Source organism: Anticarsia gemmatalis, chromosome 20 (assembly GCF_050436995.1).
Source record: "Anticarsia gemmatalis isolate Benzon Research Colony breed Stoneville strain chromosome 20, ilAntGemm2 primary, whole genome shotgun sequence".
NCBI classification, from domain to species: Eukaryota; Metazoa; Arthropoda; class Insecta; order Lepidoptera; family Erebidae; genus Anticarsia; species Anticarsia gemmatalis.
In genome coordinates, this window is record NC_134764.1 from 3295970 (window position 1) to 3318198 (window position 22229).

The following is a 22229-nucleotide window of genomic DNA, read 5'->3' on the forward strand; positions in this document are numbered from 1 at the left end:
ACGTCAATGATATGCGCGATTAATTGTTAGCATTTTTCCTCAATTATTTACTTTCATTACAATTTCGTATATTAATGAAACGTTTAAAACACATGCGACACTTTTCCCAGTACGTCAGACGACGACACTTTCAGTCTTTGAAAATAAAAAACAACAACGTGGTTCGAATTACGTAAGGCCTGTGTTTAGGGAAGGCTGATCACGCTTTTTACAACATCCGTAGTATAGCGACGTTTTAGGAAAACAGATATTCTAATACTTCGTCGTTAACTCGGATAAAAAATTACATAAGAGATATATTTTTTCCTTTCAAAACCAAAATTAAATCAGGGAGTGGGCTAATGATGCCGTAATATACAAAATTGTTTAAAAAAGGCGAGTTGAAAGTCACATGCCAACGCATGTGACTTGCACCTCGAACCGAAGCAATTTTTGAATACGTAAAAAAACGTGTGTATAATCATAGCTTTTAAACTTTCGCGTCGCATGTTAATTATATTTAATTACGCGGAAATTACGCGATACTCCATTTCACCTTGAATTCCCTGATGTTCCAGCACAGGTAACACTAACTGTGGTCTATTTTTTCATAATTCATACAATTTTTTTAACAAAAAAAATATCGTCACTTCCAGGTTGGGGTCTTTCATGTAAGTGACCACCAGATCCGATGCATCTACAAACATTCCAAGATATCTCTGCTAGCCTGGTAACAAGCAAGTTTCGTAACTTGATGAAAAAACGAAAGTTTTCAGTAGGCAGACAAGACTTTTTTTAAGAACAACACAATACGAGTCGTAATTACGATACATTCACGTGACCCATCTCGAGATAGTTATTTATTGTTTACACTTAAGATACGTGGAATGTGCTTGGCTACACGTAAAGCGAGATGTCCAATAAATCCAACTTTTGACCACTCCAAGACGTTCTTGTTTTTTAAAAATAAATTATGTTAGCGAATTAATTGTACGAGTTTATGACCTTTCTCTATTTTATATTCGTGCACGCGCACGTGCCATGCTGTATGCTCATTCGATAGATCTACATTTTGGATCCGAAAGAATATAGGAATGACTTTTTTAAGAGACAATTTCTTCGAGATTCGGACATACGAGACATAAATGGTTTATCCCACTAGTCCACTAGTTTATACAACTAGCACTATTTTGTGCCCAGTTTTCCCGTGGCGGGACAAGGGACACTGTTTTGGTTCCAGTTGTCTGGTCACTTTGTCTGAGTCACCTAACTTTTTTAATCAAAGGTATTAGTAGGATAGGCCCGAAATAAATCAGAATAAACAATTTGGCATTATGACACGAGACAATCAATCTGGAGATGGCATTAATATACACTTAGGAAATACCTCTACAATACATATATTACATAATATGTAATAATTAATAGCAATCGGATGATAAATAAGATATAGCATTCTCATAAACACATTTTATTAATTTGATTAGAAGTATTTATCTACGTTTTTTGCTGGTTATTTACCTAAGTTATTTAATTGTCGTCATTACAAAAAATTTGAAGAGATTTTTAAATACGTAGTATGCAAATAATATGGTAATAAAATACTTGCTGCTCTATGACATATAACTGTTTCACAATGGTTTAATTTGCAAATGGCGGAATATAAATGAGCTATTTAATAAATAATTACGTAGAAATTACATATTAGAGCTAATTGAACCTGTTCAATTATAGCTTTTTTGATAATATGAAGGGTCAAATGTTTATTTTTAAACTTAAAATCTGAAAATTCACGATGTCAATACATATTAGTTTTATTAGAAATCCCAACAAAATAAGTAACTAACATGATATGATTGCCCTAGCCTATAATAAACGCTGTTTCTTATTCTGTCGCCCAACCAAACAACAAGTACCTAACAAAATACGATTTATATTTTCAGTATATTATTTTACTTTAGGGTTATTGCTCCGATTTGATGTTGTAATGATAAAATTCCATCATCAATATTGTGGTCGTTTTCATGGATGTAAATGTGATGCAGAGTCCTTTGCTGTTTGTTCCTTGTCGCTCGATGCCGGCTAGACAAGACTGCGCGATTATTTAACAGCCAAGTCTCTACCAATGAATTACTTACTCAGTAATTGTTAAATCATTTGCATGTCACATAATAGCGTCGTAGAAATTATTAATTTACAATTCAACGAACCATAGGTTAATAATTCGGAATATTTAAATTTTACTTAAGCAGTTTCACAAAAAAATACTCAGTTACAGCCCGGTCTAATAAAAACGTGTTAAAACATTTTAATTATATGATGTAACTTTCAGTGTGCCTGTAATGTTTCAAGTATGCGAAGTTAATTGTACTACAAATTGCGAGACGTGATATTTTTGGCAGGCGCTACGTTTTTATTTACTAAAAATATTGGTTCATTCCTAAGTTTCGTGGTGTGATAGGTACAGTGAAGTCTGGCACGATGAGCGGCGAGGTATGGACACAGCCGTGTCTGCAAGCAATACACTGGAGCCTCCAAACTACTACCACTGTACAGCACCGCTACTTACTACCGCGTGAGTAAAAGATGACATTCTATTCTATTCTATCAGAGTAGTCAGACTCGATAAGTACTTTTCTTAAAAAGTTAGCAATATGAATAGCATCACTATCGCGCAGGATAAAGTTTTGGAAAGGTTTGAAATAAAGCACAACATCAACCATCTAGTGTTATTCAGCGAACGTTTTGGACACTTTATCAACAACTATTCGTATTCTCTCAGACAGATACTGGTCTATTTGTCCTAACACTTTGACGAAATGTAGCATTTTCTTCACGCCTTTTTTCAGTTTCTCCATCCTTTCTGCGCTTGAATCTTCCTCAGGTATCATGGACGGAGCAAATCTCATAGTGGATTCGATCCTCGGAGGTTTCCGAGGACCAACGCGTGCTTGTAACGTCGGAACATTTAGTTTGGGAACTCGTAATTTCGGTATCTTTAATTTGGAGAGTCCGAGGCTTGAGATAAATCCTTTCGGTGGTGGTATTGATATAGGTACTTGTGTATCACTGAACCCTTCCTGGTCGGAGTCTGGTTCGATGAGTATAAACTTTCCATCTTGGACGGCTTTGGGGATAGCATTATGTATGAGACTGCAGAATGATTCCACGTTCAAGCCGGCGTTTCGGTTTTGATCTGAAGATCTGAAAGAGTTGTACGGAGATATCTGGAACGTAGAAATTATGATAAGTTTAGTTTTGTAACAATTTAACTTCTATGGTAACACTTCACGTCGATAGTTTAATTTGCTTACATCGCATCGTTAATTTCCGTGAAATAGTAACTGAACTAGTTTAATTATTTATTTTTATAACGTCCCCAATAATTTTTAAATTAGAATCAGTAATGATTGATCATCAAATAAGTATTGATTCAATTTTAATTAAAGTCCATTGTTTGTTTTGATTAGCTTGTAACATTTATTTCAGGCTTTTTGTTATTGTGTAAATGTACATATTGTGTTTACGTACACCTTACCCTTTCATCGGAGCAGTCGATGGTCAGTCTCAACGGCGGTGCACCCGATATGTGTTGGACCTGAAACATATAACATAATGACATTATTTAATGAGTTCAGAGGAAAATTGCAAAAATGTTAATAGGTAGCGATTGAGACAGAGGTTAAAATACATAAATTGCTGTAGTTTTGCAGTCATTTTCACGTTTTAACGTGGCTGTTAAAATCGATATTGTTTTGTTATTCATTATGTGAATCAAATAATCAATTCTGGATCGAAATGATCAGTTTGGAGATTTTTGGATTTTTGTGTCTCTTTTGATAGTGGGTCATATAAAAGTGGTGAAAAAAGTTTTTTTTGTTGTGATAAATGTTTATTTTCATCTTTTCTGAACAGTAACATAATTTACGGTTAAGTAATACTGTAACTGTTTTTAGTCGTTTTGTATTCTAATCAATATTATAGAAATGTATTGTTCCGATATTTTTTCATCTACTGTACATTAGAATGTCAAATGATATTGTTAAAATAAAAAGCTCATTATTTTGTGTAAACTTTTTCTATCTTGACTATCATGATATTGTTATGTGTAAGACTTTAAATGCCAGTTTTTTTCCTGACAGACATTTTAGTTAAGTACAGTACCTAGAGTATATGAAAATGGCAATATAGTTTATAGCCGCCCCTAGACGATCAATAATATTTAGTTATATTAATTGTGTATAGGATTTATCCTAATACTATTAATGCGAAAATTTATGAGGACGGACGTTTATTACGTTCATAATACAATGTTGATTTCTAACTCTTTTACACAATAAGTACCATATGAATTGACGAATATTCACATATAGTTAGTTTCAACACACAGGGTTTTACCCCGGGAAAACTTTTCCCGCTGAAGAATAGTGGGCATTTGTCAAACATGTTAAGACTATTCCTGAGAAGTACTGTACTACTGTACTAGTATTAAGGATTTGTTTCTTAACACTAGGAGTCCACCAAACAGAACATACTGGTTTTTATTTAACAATCACTACACTTCTAATAAAACCAGTAAAATACTGGTACTCAGCTGTATCCGGTAAGACTAGAAGCGGACATCGCTGGAAGAAAGGCTATGCTGATATACACTTCTAATGAAAGACGCGAAACTCTATCACAGACTTGAAATACATTATCACTTGCATTAATCACTTTCATTACACAACTATCACAATCACACAAAAAGCACAATCGTTAAACTTTGGAAATATATCGAGAATTGCAACACAGATATAGATACGAACCAAGATGATAGCTATCGCCACGTACCGAAGCATTATCGGGCCGTGCACACAGTGAGGACATGGTCGCGCGTTTGTTGCAAACTGTCATTCATCACGTTCATTGTCGCTACAAACGATTATCGCTAGCTCAGCACAATTTTTCGATATGTAGTGTTTCCATGTGTTTTGTTTACATTACGAGATTTTATTATGTTTGTAAATGTTTGCACAAGCGATGGTCATCAGACAGTGCAAATATAATATAATATCGTTACAGTGGTTACATAATTTCATGTATTAATTATTTAATTTCACACAAGCATTTTCTCGACGGGTCTTCCTCCATAGGTTATAGGGTAAAAACTTAAATGTATTTGTTATCATACACAACATATAGACAACAATAGTTGTCAGCAGTTATAAAAGCGAGCAACAGATACGTGACTGATAGCAATTACTTGAAATGCAGTGTAATTGTCAAACTTCAGAAGAGAAACTGTACATAGCATTATGTAAAACGGCATCGCGAGGTCTAGTCAAATGATATGCATGGCGACTGCAAAGCAGTGCAAGAAAGTCTTCCATCGAACTTTTAGAACAGTTGATATTGACTAATACTAATATAAGGTTTATGATATGTGCATCCTCCCATGTCTAACATACGGTTGTCAGACCTGGACGTTAACAGAACTACTACTAAACAAGATAAAAGTATGTCAAAATGGAATAGAAAGAAGTGTAATCGGAGTTAAAAGAAGAGATAGGGTAAGATTAAAAGAGATAAAAAGTAAAACAAAATTCAAAAATGTAGAAATTACTTACAAGAAACTGAAATGGCGGTGGGCAGGCCACATGTTAAGAGAGAAACCAGAGAAATGGACCCGAACAATAACAGAATGGTACCCAAGGGAAAGCAAACGAAGCAAAGGAAGACAGTATAAAAGGTGGGAAGACGCCTTCAAAAAAATAACTGGACCATTGTGGATGCGAGCCGCGAAGAGCAGAGAAATATGGAAATCTTTAGAGGAGGCCTTTGTCGAAAGACAAGCTGTTGAAATTATTGAAACGATTGCCGATAATGAAATTAACCTGTAATTAACAGCAATAAAGGCTTATTTTATTTTTTTATTAATACTAATATCGAATCTATAAATATGAAAAATACAAAAAAAAATATTTGACTAAAAATAATAATTGTTGCCGTCGAACTAAAATTATAGGTACAACCGTCCTAAGTATTACCTCAAAGCATGGTAACATTACGGCCCATTTACTACATTACCAACAAGGTCGTAATTACACAATACAAAGCGAATAATCGAGATGTCAGTCACATCTTATCTTCCTTACGTGTCTTTTACTGCTCATCCCACACCGATCTGTGTATAAGGCGTTAAGATGCAGTGGTTGTATACCAGTTGCTATGCAAGTGCGCTAGTGTTATACTTAGTTGTTAAGAATTTCTATGAGAATGAAGTTAAAAAGACTCTTCATTTGGACTGTATTGGTCGTGTCTGCCTTCACTGTAGTAGAGGTAGTATTTTTTGTTTCAATTGTTTCTTTGTTGCTGATGTAAATGTTTCTTTGAAAGTGCCTACACAGCATTTTACTCTGAGATTCACTCATTCTGCGATTCATTGTGTGTGTGTGAGTGTATTATACATTTTATTTCCGTCACGAAAAGGTGTTGCTTCGCCAAGAGTTACTCTAATTGGTAAACTACTTAGCCAATAGCTACTCTAAGTCATATAAACCAGCAAAATAATAAACAAAATTACACTTTGTAAAACTTACCCGATATTTACTCTTAATTTATGGTATACTGATGATCTATGCTCTCAATATGCTTCTCTTATTTACCTCTTATATTACTAAACGTCAATTTATTTCTATTTCAGGGCAGCATTCTTCTGAAGCATTCTCTGGTGAAGCCTCGGCGGCCGGAGCCGTGCTTCGCTTGCCGGTCAGAAGACAGACCCTTCGGCTACCCGCTCATCGGCTACCTGGCCAAGCTGAAAGACATGATAGTGAAAGGACTCAACGTCATCGTGGCCAACACTAAGGAGTATAAACTAAAGTAGTAAAGATATAATACCACGCTGTTTTCGGTGAATCAAGAGTCGAGTAGCCGAAGTAATTATTATTCATCACATATACGCACACCAATGATTTGGAATCTAATTTTGTACTTATTGCTGTTTGTGGGATCGAAAGAAGTAAATAATTATGTTGATCTCTATTAATAAATAATTACTAGACAAAATTAGAGAGTTAGATTTAACGAGATAGTATTAGGCATGACAAGATAATGTCTGCTCTTATAAATGTATGTTTTTCATTTAGTGCGGCGAAAAATCTAATTTAAATTTTAATGAATGTGAAAGTAGCCAATTCAGATTCAAGATACCCAAATTATCGAGGCTCTCTTAGCTTTAAGTTTTATACCTAGCTTGTAATATGTATTTGTAATAACCTGCTAATGAGAGATATTGAATGTAGACAATGATTGAGAGATTGATTATTTATGATAATGTAAATACCCATTATACCCAAATCATTGCTAATAAAAGAACTTAATAGTAAAGGTTTTCAAATAAAATAGTTGATTTTTATTAATTTATTGTTTTTTTACGATACAAAATACATTTCCTAACATTTAGACTTAATCCTAACATGATAAATATTTCACACGTTACTATCGTATTGCTGGGGATGAGACTTCGGTCTCTTCGGTCTGCGCAATGGTCTCCTCTTTGAACAATAAAAAGGTTAAAGGCTGGCTATATGAAGTTCGGGGAGTGATTGTAATAATTGATAATAAATTACGATTGAAATAAATTACTTAACCAACTAAGCCTTACACAAATAGATCCTTATTTTAACAATAACTTCTTGAACCTGATATATTCTGCGGTAGTCAAAGAACCCTTCTTTTTTAACTCTTGAAGTCTTTCAATGATGTGTCTCCTTTTTTCAAACGTGTGCTTGCTCTCTTTCAGAGCTCGTACGCGGCCAATTTTTTTCAGTGTTATTGGAGCGAATCTTGCTATTGGTAAAATAGGAGGTGGCAGAATTGGCAGCAAAGGTAACTTAGGGATCAAAGGAATAAGTGGTAGTAAAGGTAATTTTGGAGCAAGAATCGACCTTGGAAGTTTTCGAGTCGGTGCTTTCAGTGCTGGAGCTAGCTGTGATGCTGATGCCTTCATCATGTCTTGAGATGATATTGATTGCAGGTTTGTTATTTTGATGGGAGGCCCCATCGGATGACCTGATTTGACTTTGATGATAACAGGCGCTATGCGAGGCACTTTCCTTTTGAAGAACGGAACACTTGTTCGTTTCGTGTCAGTTGCCACAAAGCCTATGTTTATTCCGTAAGAAGAAGTCACCTGAAAATAAAAAAGAAATCTTAGTTTAGAAGAATAAAGCTATAATCGTACGCGTCGTAAAGCGCTTATAAATAGTGTATACTATCTAAAAAATGACAAGATTGTCCTTCTGGCAACGCACTAATGTACTCGTCTCTCTACTCTATATGACTTTTACTTTACTTGGAATTTACACTATAGCACTCTGATCACCAAGACTGATGTAATTTTAATAGAGTTGTAAAAGCGTTTGTTGTTTGCCAAAAACGTAGTTATTTCTCATTCTTGTGGATGGAAATGAAAAAGATTAATAAATCCTAATTGTAGTTTAAAGAATATTTAAATGAAATACTGAGTCCTCACTTAGCACAACCACTACCACTATTAGCCAATAAGGCATTTAGACCCTAACTCAATGCTTCTATTTGATGTACAAGCACAACTGAGTAAAACAATATCTTCCTGATAATAAAATAAGGCTTGTTTAGTTTTTAATCGATTATTTCCATGGAATCGCAAATAAATATTAGATAACACATATCTACTTACAAAAATAAATAGCAAAAGAAGAAAGAATATCCTCTTAGTATCTCTTGTGGTAAACCCGACCATTGTCGTTCGATCACTGACAAGTAAAACCTCCCCTATTGGATTTAGTTTCATTTTATACACTCTAAAATGTATTGAAAACACCATTGTCTCAATTATCTCATATCACCGATAAGATTAAACACGTCCCACGACAACAATATCGATTTGCGTGTTTGTTTTGCAACAATTAAAACGAAAGGGAAATAAATAATAAACTCCCGATTTTAGCTTTCTTTCAAAATAATAACAAATAGAGATTGCTGTTGCATGTAATGTTTTTAATAATAATTCTGGTTAGCTTCGTTTACATCAAAATCTGAAATATCGAATAATATAAATCTTCTTCGCGAAAACAATAATGAGCGAATACTCTTCTAAAATCTATGACACTTCTACAGCGCGTGATACAGTGAAAAGAAAACAAATCAACCATTTTGCAACGTTTTTTTTAATTTAATCAGTATTAATATCGATCGATCGTAATATTAATTTAATCTAGCTCGAGCTAAATCTTACATCTGAATTTTATGCCATAAATTAAAATGAGTATTTTCGAAGTCGGTTTAAGGTAAACTTAAGCGACATATTACTTTTTAAATATGAATGCATTCAACTATCTTAAATTGCTACAGATTCTTAGATATAATATACTTAGTACTTGTTAAAATAAACTAAAATAATTATTCACGCCGACTTAAATCTTTTTCATCCACAATCCTTTGACCTAAAATAATAGAAGTTTGGATATTTATTTTAATATCCTATAGTTACATTAATTCGTAATAATATTACTCAATAGAGTATCTTACATAAATGAGATAACAGCTTTTACGTTTATAAACATTAAACATAATATTATCAACACGTCGATCTTATCATGTAAAAGCTTCTCAAATTTTCCAGTAGGTGTTACATCAATTCTTGATAATATTCAGTAAGATAATCACGTTTAAAATGTCTAATATCTTCATCAATGTCAATATCTTTTCTTTAAATACGCATTGATTTTTCATGTTTATAGCATATATTATTCTGGTCTAGTTCTGTAAACACACAAAATGGGGGGTCAAAAAATATTTTGGTCCTCCATAGGCATTGTCCTTATTTCATCGTGTTATGTGATCGCCTGTGATGAGAAAGGGCTATGTCTGGTATAGTATTGTTTTCACTTAATAATTTGAGGTTCTTTATAATATTGGACCGTTAAAATGTGTTTTTTGATTTCAGTTGGAGGCCCTGAAAGAAATGAAAGAATGTAAAAAAGCAGTTCTAGCATCGTAAGTACTTTACTATTGTCAATACATATTAATATTTATCTGGAACCTGTACTAACAACTTTTTTATGCAGGTTGTTGAAGCCCCTCCTGGCCACTAAACTTCTTGGTGAGTACACAATATTACTCTCATCGAATATTTTAAGGAACGTCAAACAAAACCTAAAAAAATACTTTCTTTCAGAAAAAGAAAAGAAGAAGTTGCCATGTGGAAAATGCGAGGAGTTGCTGTTACCTCCGCCACCTACAATAATGTTGATGCCGGCGGGACCTCCACCATGCGGCGCGCCCGCTCTGCCACCGATATTGCTGGCGCCACCCCCACCACCTTCGCCGTGCTGCCTGCCTCCCCCAGCACTGGCGCCAATGCTCCTGCCAGCGCCGGCTCCTGCCCCAGTATGTCTACCAGCAGCTCCTCCACCGCTAGTGCTGCCAGCTCCTCCGCCGTCCCTGATGCTGGCGGCACCTCCTCCGTCACCGTTCCTGCTCCCTGCGCCAGCGCCACCTCCATTCATGTTACCGGCACCACCTGCACCTATGATGCTGCCAGCTCCTCCAGCACCTATGTTCTTGCCGGCGCCAGCTCCTGCTCCTTTAATGTTACCTGCGCCTCCACCTGCACCGATGTGCTTGCCACCGGCGCCACCACCAGCACCTGCACCCCTTGTAATATCCTTAGTACCTCCTCCCCCTCCCCCACCGCTCTGCTGCGGAGCACCCCCGCCACCCCCCGGAGTGCCCATGACAGCGTTCATGGTCCCACCTCCTGTACCTATCAGTTTAGAACCAAAACCCCTAGAATTACCCCCTCCTCCTCCCTGCCCTTGTTATAAATATTATTAACACTATTTAATGTTAGTTCTATTTTATTTAATGTACTTATAAATAAATTTACTGGCTTTAAACTAAGGGTTTTAATCGATAATATATAAATTATAGGTTGTGTATAAACGTGGTTGTTTACTAAATATCTGTTATTTGTGGTGTACACGCCCAAATTGTTTCCACTGCATTTTGTATGCGCAAGTACAGTTGAGAACACGATCATTATAGCAATATAATAAACGGTTCGTTATAACAACGAAATAGCGTGAGACTACAAATTATTATGAATGATAACTTTCCTATTTCCAGTTTTCGCAGGAAATGACATTCAAGATATAAATAACTTAAAATGGTACCAGATATAATAATATGTATGTTATTTCTATCAATTAAATAGTATACTTATTCGCCTTTTCGTCGACTGTACCCAGCCGGCACAACATAAACTAATAATTTCATAGTGGAACTTGGCATTGGTAATGCAACCCTCGTCATAATCATGCTTGCTCAGGCTGTGGTGGAATTCTTCAAGTACAAAGTGGTTGGCAGTATTATAATACTGTCATGTTGGCCACCGATTGGTAAGAGTTCAAACAATAAAGTAGAGTAACTGTTACTAATAACTTACTGTATTTTTTAATAACGATCACTGACACCGCAATCCAAACCAAAAATGTAGAAAAACATTCAAATAGTTTAAAAGTTCATTATTTACAGATCAGATCAAATTTACCCGTCAAATATCGCGGTTCGGATTGAGTGCGACATTTTCCTGTGATCCGTCCATATTAGATCACATCGACCGTCATCGGTTGCAAGGAGTTATGTACATGACACTTGGACACGATGACGACAAAATGTTCAAAAAGGTATAGAACCCTTTAGGAATATTGCTCCTTATTATAACTACTTAGGATGGGCGCATCTATATTTAAATCTATAGACATCATAGTGTTAAGTTTCGGCTACAGTATTTTATGCCGTAGGTATTTGCAATAATAAAATAGTTTTTTGTTAATCCCCGCAACTACTACTACAAAGATAAAATAAAAATATTGGGTACCTACGATAGCCTTAGTAAAGCCTTCCTAATAAGAAGTAAAAGAAAGCTTTACTTCTTATAGTACGCTGCAAGCGGCAGCGGCAGTAAATTACAAACGCACTTTTTTATATAAATCCATGAATAGATGCGTATTCATATTTTTTTTAAAGTCAATATCGATTCTTTCCTTTTTGATATGGCTCATTAATATATTAGGTTATCAATCCCGCTGCCATATTTCTAGGTAAAGCGTGAGCATTTCCTCACAAAGTACAAATGGCTGATAGTCGGCGACAGACTGCCTGCCGTCTTGCGTAAAGTTCGCTACGATGCCGACGTGACTTACTTGAAACATGGAGACTACAACGACCGTAAAGGGAATACAGGTGACAAAGAATATGTTTTTAGTAAATACTCGAAATCAATCAAGTCTCTTGGTCTTTTGAACAGCACACTGTTATTCCCGCGATATAAAAACCACTGACACAAGAAGGACTTTGGTTTGTTGTCTACTTTGCCTTGAAAGGCAGTCATTTTAATACTTTTAGGATTAGCCAGGTACCGAGTGATGACGATGCATATAAGCGGAGTCGAATCGTAATCTTTGATTTGCCTATAATAACGATATTATATGTATATCGAATAAATACAAATGATTACAGTCCTATTACCAGTTGTTGAAATATATCTTTATTATATTCCTCATTAAACTTAACTATATCGATTAACAATTAATAAATCGATTTTCAGCAATCTCTATAGTTGCTGAATCTTCTGAAGTAGTGAATTTCTACGATGCATACATTCACCCGCGAGATGGCGTTGCTATCCATCCCTGGGCGTACTGGACGCAGAGTGCAGGGTTTGTTCTAATGCACGAGCGAGAAAGAATCTTGAGAAGGCAGGATTTGAAGAAATACCCATTGAAAATCGCTACTCCTGTATGTTACATAAGATAAGATAGTCAACATAAGATATATTTTATTAATAAAATAATAACCGAAAAATATTATTATCCTATTCATCAACATACGTAACCTACTGTTATCCTACTCGTCTATGGAAGTAAAGTCGTTAAAACCGTTACTGCGACGCTAATATTTGTAGAATTTTCTGCGTCATAAGATCAAGGGAACGTTCATATCTGACGGAAGATGCGTCTAGCGTAACTTAATTTGTATGGGCTTCGCACCGACGCATTATCGGTTGAGTGTGAACCGTCGAGTGTTTTTCTTTACATTTGTCTGTTCTGGCGTTGTACGCGACGTATGTTTCGTCAGATACGAACGTTCCCTAATATTGCTTTTAAATAACAATATTTTGAATTAATTTGTATTTCAGGTAGGCCACTATTCTCCAGAGAAGTACGACGGCACGTTTGTGAACTTTCTAGACGACGAGTCCATATCTGACCAAGATCCTGGTATAAGAAGCGGCTATCACACATCTATGCTACTAGTGGAAGCGGTCAACGGACAGTTAGTATGGAAATAAGTCCGTTTTATTAAGATCCGGCAGCCTTTAATCTGCCTGAACTTGGAATCCGATAGCAGTTTTGTATTTTATTCGATTTTATCGAAAGTATCTCTGGCATTTACACAAAACCTTAATTAATTATGTGCCAACTAAAACCTACCCAAGTATTTTTATTTACTAGTCAAACCTGCTCGTAAATCTATTTAGAAGTTTTTGAGTTTTATCACCAAAAAATATTGTAATGTTTCAGGGATGTGTTGATTGAGAACGAGTTGTGGGCAGCGATGATAAAAAACAACAGTATGTACGTGATGCTGTCCACGGGCGAGGCAGACTTGTCCGGTGGCATTCTGCGGATACTGTTGGATCGTATCTACGTGCTCGATTATGTCGTCGCTATTTGGCCTTTTAGGTATCTCTAGTATTTCATTCTTGGATTCATCTATGCTTGAAAGTTAGTCAAATTGACTAGGAGTTCAGAATTAAAGGTTTACAAATAGCAATTTAAAAAATGTAGGTACAATGTCACAATATTGCTCTACGTAGAGATTGTTATTAGACAGCGAGAGTTATAACAAGGGAACGATAGGATAGGTATATATTAGCAATAAATGAAAGCTGTAGAACCAAAATATTTTGTTCATTGGGATATGAATACCCAATTCTAATTTCCCTTAGACCAGCCACCTTGTTGTATTCTACAGGGTAGGATTCACGTACCTGGCTGAACGAGAGAGTAGTAGCAACATGTATTTGGAGCCGTTCTCCCCGGCGGTGTGGTGGGCCTGTCTCGCGATGATGGTGCTGCTGGCGTTAGTGCAGCGTGTTACTTCAAAAACCCCTATTGAACAAGAGGGCGCGTTCTATACAGTGCTCACTACTTATTTACAACAAGGTAGTTTTTTAAAACACTAATTTCTGCTTTACTCAGTCTTAGTCATCTTGCTTAGTTTCACTATTTACTGATCGATTTACTGTCAAATATATTAACGATTAATAAATGAAAAAAGAAACATTAAAAAAGGAACCCCTTGATAATAAAAATATTGCAAAACAATGCTTTTAATTCAATCTTTAGTTATCTTCTATTAATAGTTTAATACAACCACTTTAACCACAGATGCCAGTGCGGTACCCGAGGGTGCATCAGGTCGTTGGGCGTTCACCGTCCTGTCAGTGAGTGGCATGTTAGTACATGCGTACTACACGTCAGCCATCGTGTCAGCTCTCATGAGCACCGGCAGAGGAGGCCCTGACTCACTGAAGGCGCTCGCAGACTCCAAGTATGCCATAGCGAGCGAAGACTATGATTATATGCGTTATTTGTTTTTCGATGTAAGTTTAGTTGTAAATGTAGATAAGAAGCAAACGAATCAACTGTATCGTTTTACTCCTTTGAAATCCGAACTTGCTACAACTAATGACGTTTAAAAAATAATATTTCGTACAAACACCAATAAAAAGGAGCTCGGCTGAAACTCGATTGCTGGGAAATTAAATTTCAAACTCTCTCAATCTCTTTTACCCATTTTTTCTTACTGCAGGTAGAAACGACTTGGGACGAACTAGAATATTTGAAAAAGAAGAAAAAGACATCGAAATTTTACCAAGAGTTAGAGAAGGGAGTAGAGCTGATACAACAAGGAAGCACCGCGTTCCACAGCGAGTACAATCAAATCTATCCGCACTTCAAGACATTCAGTGATTACCATATTTGTAAACTGCAGCATGTAGATACTATTCCCGAGGTACTTGTACAGAATTATATGGCCCATAATACAGGAGGAAGTCGCTGTTCTTGATATTCCTGCATGGATTTTTTATATCCAATAATAGATCTGTATTAATAAATTGAAATTACCCAAATATATTCACCGAGTTACTTCACAGAAAGTCGGACCATTCATTTTAATTGCGTAATTCGTTCATGAATAGTCATATTTAAAAGTCAAACGCGGAAAATTCGTTATTTTTTATGTAAACGATTCTAACGTTTACTGAAATGAAACGCATTCCCGCTTTATTACTGAGAGGTGTTGGGCTTGAGTCTGTGTGAATAATTTTATTATCTATTTATTTTATTGGCAGACGTTAACCTGGATCACTTCTACGAAAAATGGGCAATGGTCTTCAACACTCCGCGTTGCTGGAGCATGGTTACTTGAAACAGGCCTTGGAAAACGACTAGTCAATCGTCTGAGGATCCCTCAACCCCCTTGCAGAGCAGCTCTTTTAGCTGAAAGAGTCAAACTAGGAGATGTAGCCCCTCTACTTCTGTGCACCATTTTTGGAGCTGTATTATCCTTGATAATACTGGGGATAGAAATTATGTTTGCCAAAGCTCAGGTGAACCGACGTCTTCTAGTTGGCAGTGATACTCAACCTGCTTTGGACAATGTGTCTTATGTCACTGATATCGTAGAATATGACATCGAGTAGCAAATTACGTAGTACTTTTGTACAAAATTTGTTTTGTTATTAGAGTCAATTTTCAATGTTAATTTTATTACAAATTAGGCAGAACCTTTGATCTTTTAAATTACTACACAAAGTCATTACGCACGTACTGTTCTTATATGTTAATATAACACTATCACAATTTAGCCAATGTCGTTTTATTTATGACGAAATGATATAATTAATTAAACTGAGTATGCAGTTATTGTGCAGGTATGAACAGCGATGAACTTGGCCGAACGCTGTCGGTCAAAAAATGTTCTTATTTATTTACTTACTATTATATTATTTTACTTTATTTATCATTACGATACAACGTTGCCACATTACGCGTTTGACCTAAGAATTTGCTATATACCAACTTTTTGCTTGTCTGCAATCTGCATTTTGTATGTCTTACGGTGAATTCCAAATCATTACTGCGAAGCTTAGTTACTTAAGGGACATAAAGGATAAATTCTGTTTGAAATTTCGTTACTAGACTAAATGCTGCCCACATTCTATGGGAATTAACTGTATAATGCATTAAACCTTGCTACGAAGCTGACAACTTGCGATGCGAGGTTGTTCAACCTAGCTTAAATATCAAACAAACATTATTAAAGTTACTAACTAAATACCTGTATTCCCATAAGCTACATGTACCAATCCAAATAACTATGTTGATAGGTGTCATAATATTTAAGCAAATCAAATATACTTTTTCCGGTAAGTCTATCAGTAATTCTATCCTCACGCGTGAAAAACGGTACTTATCATCATCTGCCTTATCTAATATTCGTCTAAACTCATCACGTCTCACTTCTGATTACGATTCTGTAGTATTTAAATAAGATAGATTGGTCCTTTACTAAGTAATATTGTGTGTACTGGTGTATGTTCGTCTTGTTCAGTGGCTGCAGCTTGAAATAACAGACATGCTGCTGTTAATTATAAAGTTAAGTGCGTTATCGATAGGGTTGAGTTATGCTACGTCATCTAACTGTCATAATTTACAACAGTCGCAGGTAAATATACATATTTTTTATACTAGTCCCGTTTTAAGAATATTGTTAGAGGCTCTACGATAGGCGTAGTAGTTAGCATTGGCCACCACTTAAACCAATATGATGTGAACAAGACTGTAATCAAAAATCCACCAAAATTATTTAATAAAAAGATGTTACAGTCAAATACTATGTATTAAACTTAAAAACTCTATAGTAATCTTTGTAAAACGTATTGCTATGTGCTAAAGATAAATATTTAATTTTAATCACTAGCTATGTCTACAATTACAGCCGCATTTATTGTATGATATAATGTTTTAATCCAATTACTTATACGAACACACGTACCAATTATTTTTTGTTTTAGATGGCAGCCCTTAACGAGCGAATGAACCAGATGATTAGCACATTATATGCACGTAAGTAAAGCTACATATCACTTACTCAAATAATCATAGGTTGACAATCTCTCATCACTTAGCTGTGTATAGTATACGGCTGACGGAGCCAGCAGAGTTTTATTTGTTTTTTCAAATGTGTTTGTTAGAATTGGATTATAAATTTGGTATATAGTCCCATTTATGGTTGTACATTATATCAAAACAAAATACAGAAAGTACTAGCTAACCCCCCATTTTTGGGACCAAATCTACATGAGGAGAAACGCGGATGTATCTTTGAATATAATAGACGTGATCTAATAAAAACATAAAATAAATAAAATAAAATAGTTAATTCACAGTAGCATAATGTTGTGTCAGTTGTGTGTTTGTAAAGTTACTTGTATTTACATAGTGTTGCTAGAATTGCAAAATGTCATGTTTACCTGACGTTGCAGTTCGTGTGGAATGCTATTAATTAATTATTGTCGTGTTCTATACTTTTATGTAGTGGATTCTTTTGTGTAGGTACATACGATAGTTTTAAGCGAAACTAAAATTTGGCTTTACGATGCTATTTCACCGATTCTTTATTCTTTATGAATAGTCAAACTATTCATAAAGAACAAAATAAATTACTTCAATCTGTGAAAATGATTACATTTCTAATATTATCTAGCTTAATCGTCAGTTGTGGGCCAAACAGTTGTAAACCTGCATGCATTTGAAAATAAATAAAGATCAATGCCTTATTAAAACTCATGAGTTAATCAACTGAAATGTACCATTTGTTTTACAGCATTTATAGCAAAAACACAAGCGGCTACTTCAAGTTCATCATCATCGACCACATCGTCAGCCCCTTCGACAGAGTACCCGCCGACGACAACGTCCTACGAGACAGCGTACAGCTACCCGTACCCTGTGCCTCAAGTCGTATACGTGTCATCGACCCCGACGACGGCCTCCAATCCGCCGACTGTAACGATCTCAAAGACCACGTCTGCAAGCCCTACTTATTCTTACGAAACTGCTCCACCACCGGAACGCGCACCTTCTTATCCTTACCCACCAAGTTCATCAAGCTACCCTTACAGCTACGAGTACCCTTGTTATCCCCCGCCCCCTCCTCCACACTATCCTCCCCCAGCTCATCCTGGATACCCCCAGCCGTATCCCCCTTGTCATAGAGATTATTACTATCCAGATTATCCGCCACCAGCGTACAGGCCGTACTCTCCTCCGCCGCCCGCTTACCCCCCGGCTCCAGCCCCTTATCCTCCACCGTACCCACCTCCACCTTATGCTCCAGCGCCTAGCTACCCACCTCCGAGTGCAGTACCAGCTTATCCCCCTGCCAGCCCATCACCCTCATATCCCCCCTACCCAAAACATCCAGAAACCCCACAGTATGGTTAACACTGAACAAAAAATAATAATTTAATGTATGCATTTAAGAAAGTGACTTTAATTTATTGTAAATGATTTTTCAAAAAGCAATGTCTATTATATTTTAATAAATTATTATTTATTAAACGTGTGTGTCTCACTTATCTTACAAGATATTTAAAGGAATTACTACATATAATATTATATGTATACACTGGATACAGATGGTGATGTCGGTCGCGTAGTTTTTTGGAAAATAAAACCCTTCGTACGCAAAACTGCGCAAATCGCCGTTACTCAACAATTTTGGTTTATATTGCCACACAAATCCATTGGGTTCGTACACGCATGTAAAGTTTTATGTTAGGTATCTATAACATTGTTTTGCATTCTCAATGTCGTCAATGTCTGTTTCATTTCTTTTCTTTGTTAGTACATGTATTACTCCGACAAATTATAAAGACAAAACTATTATATGTAGTTATACTTATTTGCCCACACACAAATAACCAACGGTAGTTTGTATTTCACATGATATTTAATGAATGTACTAGCGGTCCCGCCCCAGCTTCGCCGGGTTAATCTCAACTAATTATACGCAAAAACCCTACTTGAAAATCTATCTATTGGTAAAAGCTGAATCTCTTCAGTACATTTTGAGTTTACCTCAAGCAGACAAACAGACGCGACAAATAGCGAATAATTATATTAAGTAGTGATATGTAAAAAGTAGATATCTACTTAAAATACAATGCTACTATGCAAGTACTTAATTATTGAGTGAGCATTACGTTATAAGACTCATTGACTTACGAATAATTAGTATGTTAAAGCTGACGTACTTATTGAATAAATTAACTAACATTTTAATCATATTGACGTATGCTGAACGAAATAAATTATCAATTTGACAAACAATGATATGATATTGATGGCGTTTTATTTAAAAATATAAAATATGATACCCAACATTTCGACCACGTGTCCAATAAAATACCATTTTCCTCTACTATAATGGTGATAAAATGTTTCCTATACTTAGTTCCGTCTGAACTATTTATAATGTTAATTTAAATTAAAGTAATAAAATCCGAAATCAACTTTCTGTAGTACTGTTTCATAATAACGTCAATGAGAAAATTTGTAAAACCCATGTCCTAACGTTGCTTAAACGTTAAAGACATGTCCTATCTTTGTTTGCACGACAAGTACTGTACAATGTTACAAAATAGTTTCCTAACTAAATGATAGGTATTTCATATAAATGTATGTACGACAGGTGAATAGACACAACTTATTCACCATGGCTCCCTTGTACCTGATCCTCGCCCTGGTCATTCAGGTAATTATTTATACAGTATTTTTTTCCTCAGTGTTTCGGAATAAATACGCATCTATACTTTTCTGATATCGTTCGCATTTCGTCTTCTGAAGCATACATTTTGAGTGTTTCACAAAAAAATCATATTGAATAATTATTTTATTTTAGGGCTCATTTACTTACGCTAATGTAGACAGCTGCGAAGAAACTGTTGAAAACCAGGAAATTACAAACAGTACAACGGAAGCAGACGATGAAGTTGTCCATAATTTCCAAAGTGCGAGAAGAGACTGGATTGATTTCCTTCTCCTACCGGACGCTCACTTGTTTCCTACATCTTCAGTCGCAATGATGACTCATGCCATCGATACTGAAAAATCCGCCGAAGAGCAGCTTGAAGAAATCAAGGAAATCGCTCAAAAGATTACTCTCGCCATACAGAGTGAAATGGCGAACCTTCTATCTTACGCTTTGAGCACCTGCGAGAATAAAGAAGAAGAAGGAGGAGAAGACAACAATCTTCGCAAAAAGAGATCAATCGACACTCCAATGGCCAGTACTCAACTAATCACCAGACTTCTCAAACATATTAAATCCAATAACGAGTATCAGAATATCGCTATAGACAAAATGATGACCGCACAAGAAATCGCTGACAAATACGGCGTTGAGTTTAGCCCTGACACTGAAATTATTTCAGACCTTGCGTTTGCTGCAAACCAGCATGCTAAGGACATGACTAATTTGTTGCATGAGACGCTTGAATTGAAAAACTTAACTGGAAGAGTGCCTGAAGATAACACCTGTCCCGCCTACACTCAACCTGAACAACAGCAGAAACCATGCGCTCCTGTATCTGAACCAGCTGTAAACTACCATCATTATTCAGACTCCTACCCAAGCTACAATTACTATTACAATTACCCATACGAAACTCAGATACCGCCGCCCGCTACCTCCAACTACTACAGTCCTCCCGTGAGCAAACGTCCGAACTTCTATGACGCAGTATCTTACAGTCCCGATTACTACCCTCCGTACTGCTCCATGGAACCTGTCACTACAACCACTACCGTTGTTTTGCCATTCGAAGAACCAGTTGAACCTGAGCCTGAATTAGTCGGCGAAGAGTTTGAAGAGACCATTTCTTCTAAAGTGTACGTAGAACGCGGGGACGAGCCAGGCTCCGCCACTGTCAACCACGTCATGACCTACACTGTTGGCGAAAAATCTCACTTCAAAACCCCAGAAATTGAAAGGTTACCTCAACAGATGCAGTACTGCTTCTTCCTGATGTAATTTTTAATGTAGTCTATAGTTTTTTTTTGTAAATAAACGGCTTTTAAATTAAATTGTACGAAGTAATACTTTTATTAAATTACAACGTATTAAAAGTATGTACTGAAATTTTCTTTATAAAATAATAACCATTATTAACCTACAAATAACTAGTTTTTTCCAGTATGGTAAGGACATGATTAAACCGACCTGAATTCGACCCGTGCTATACCTACTAACCTAATTAGAGTACAGGTCTATATGACGTATTCTAATGAAAATTCCCATCCAATAGAAGTAAAACAAAAGTCTGTAGTGTCTGTTGTCTGTACAAAACTGTGTTTGGTAAAAAAACGAGTATCTAAATTCTATTCTATCCTGCTCTCGCGTAAAATTGGTGTAGATGACACAGTAATATCTGAAAAAAAAACCTTTGACCAGGGATTAAAAAAGTTCAACTATTTCTTGAAATAGCTATCTATTTCCGCGCATTCAATTTTGAACTTTTTAGGGGATGGGATTTTTTTCTGGTAATTATAAATCTAAACAGAGAGTTTTACTGTTCTAACTTCAAAAACGTTAGCGTAACGTCTAACATTTAACGTCTTAGCATTCTGTCGGACTACCAGTCTGACTCTCATCTTCCACCAAGACCTTACTGACATGCGACGACTTATGTCTGTTTTTAATTTTTTTAATAAAAAGCCACGATGTAGCCGCAATCTGACGCACGCCTGAAGGGTCTGTTAAAAAAAACTGCAAGAATAATAAATAAGACGGGCAGAGCCAAAGTAGTCCTTACTTGTATAGTGTTTACATTACACTTTAACATTATAGGTAATTCTATACATAAATTATAATAAATTAATATAATAAATTCTTGAGTATTAATTAGCAATATAATGGAGTCGTCATCTAATACGCTTATTAATAAAACGTAATCAGGTGAGTAATACATGCCTACTTTTGTAAATTTTATTTTGATACACCTATATGTACTAATGCAAGTTTTATATTATGCTAATCGTAATGCAAGGTCATACTGAATGTTAGCAATAAGTGTTAACAGCTCA

At 35.9% G+C, this 22229-nt stretch overlaps 5 protein-coding genes across 5 annotated transcripts; 4 read left to right on the forward strand and 1 right to left on the reverse strand.

Moving 5' to 3' along the window:
• Positions 1-2708: 2708 nt before the first annotated feature.
• LOC142981854 (uncharacterized) lies at positions 2709-4851 on the reverse strand. Its single transcript, XM_076127990.1, has 3 exons — positions 4813-4851; positions 3518-3577; positions 2709-3206 (listed from the first exon to the last, which is right to left on the reverse strand). Exons 1-3 carry the CDS (start codon positions 4846-4848, stop codon positions 2709-2711), a joined length of 594 nt encoding a protein of 197 aa, XP_075984105.1. The 5' UTR covers positions 4849-4851.
• A 4866-nt stretch (positions 4852-9717) lies between these two features.
• On the forward strand, positions 9718-10904 carry LOC142981653 (uncharacterized). Its single transcript, XM_076127693.1, has 4 exons — positions 9718-9876; positions 9953-10002; positions 10074-10108; positions 10184-10904. Exons 1-4 carry the CDS (start codon positions 9784-9786, stop codon positions 10840-10842), a joined length of 837 nt encoding a protein of 278 aa, XP_075983808.1. The 5' UTR covers positions 9718-9783; the 3' UTR covers positions 10843-10904.
• Positions 10905-11323: 419 nt separating this feature from the next.
• On the forward strand, positions 11324-15892 carry LOC142981697 (ionotropic receptor 75a-like). The gene is made up of 10 exons (XM_076127770.1): positions 11324-11405; positions 11542-11693; positions 12111-12252; positions 12617-12807; positions 13208-13344; positions 13593-13754; positions 14047-14237; positions 14463-14681; positions 14891-15090; positions 15431-15892. The coding sequence occupies exons 1-10, from the start codon at positions 11324-11326 to the stop codon at positions 15779-15781; spliced, it is 1827 nt and encodes a 608-aa protein (XP_075983885.1). The 3' UTR covers positions 15782-15892.
• Positions 15893-16646: 754 nt separating this feature from the next.
• LOC142981662 (uncharacterized) lies at positions 16647-18881 on the forward strand. Its single transcript, XM_076127708.1, has 3 exons — positions 16647-16806; positions 17156-17207; positions 17968-18881. The coding sequence occupies exons 1-3, from the start codon at positions 16717-16719 to the stop codon at positions 18585-18587; spliced, it is 762 nt and encodes a 253-aa protein (XP_075983823.1). The 5' UTR covers positions 16647-16716; the 3' UTR covers positions 18588-18881.
• A 955-nt stretch (positions 18882-19836) lies between these two features.
• On the forward strand, positions 19837-21235 carry LOC142981650 (uncharacterized). Its single transcript, XM_076127690.1, has 2 exons — positions 19837-19899; positions 20047-21235. The coding sequence occupies exons 1-2, from the start codon at positions 19861-19863 to the stop codon at positions 21175-21177; spliced, it is 1170 nt and encodes a 389-aa protein (XP_075983805.1). The 5' UTR covers positions 19837-19860; the 3' UTR covers positions 21178-21235.
• The last annotated feature ends 994 nt before the right edge of the window (positions 21236-22229 follow it).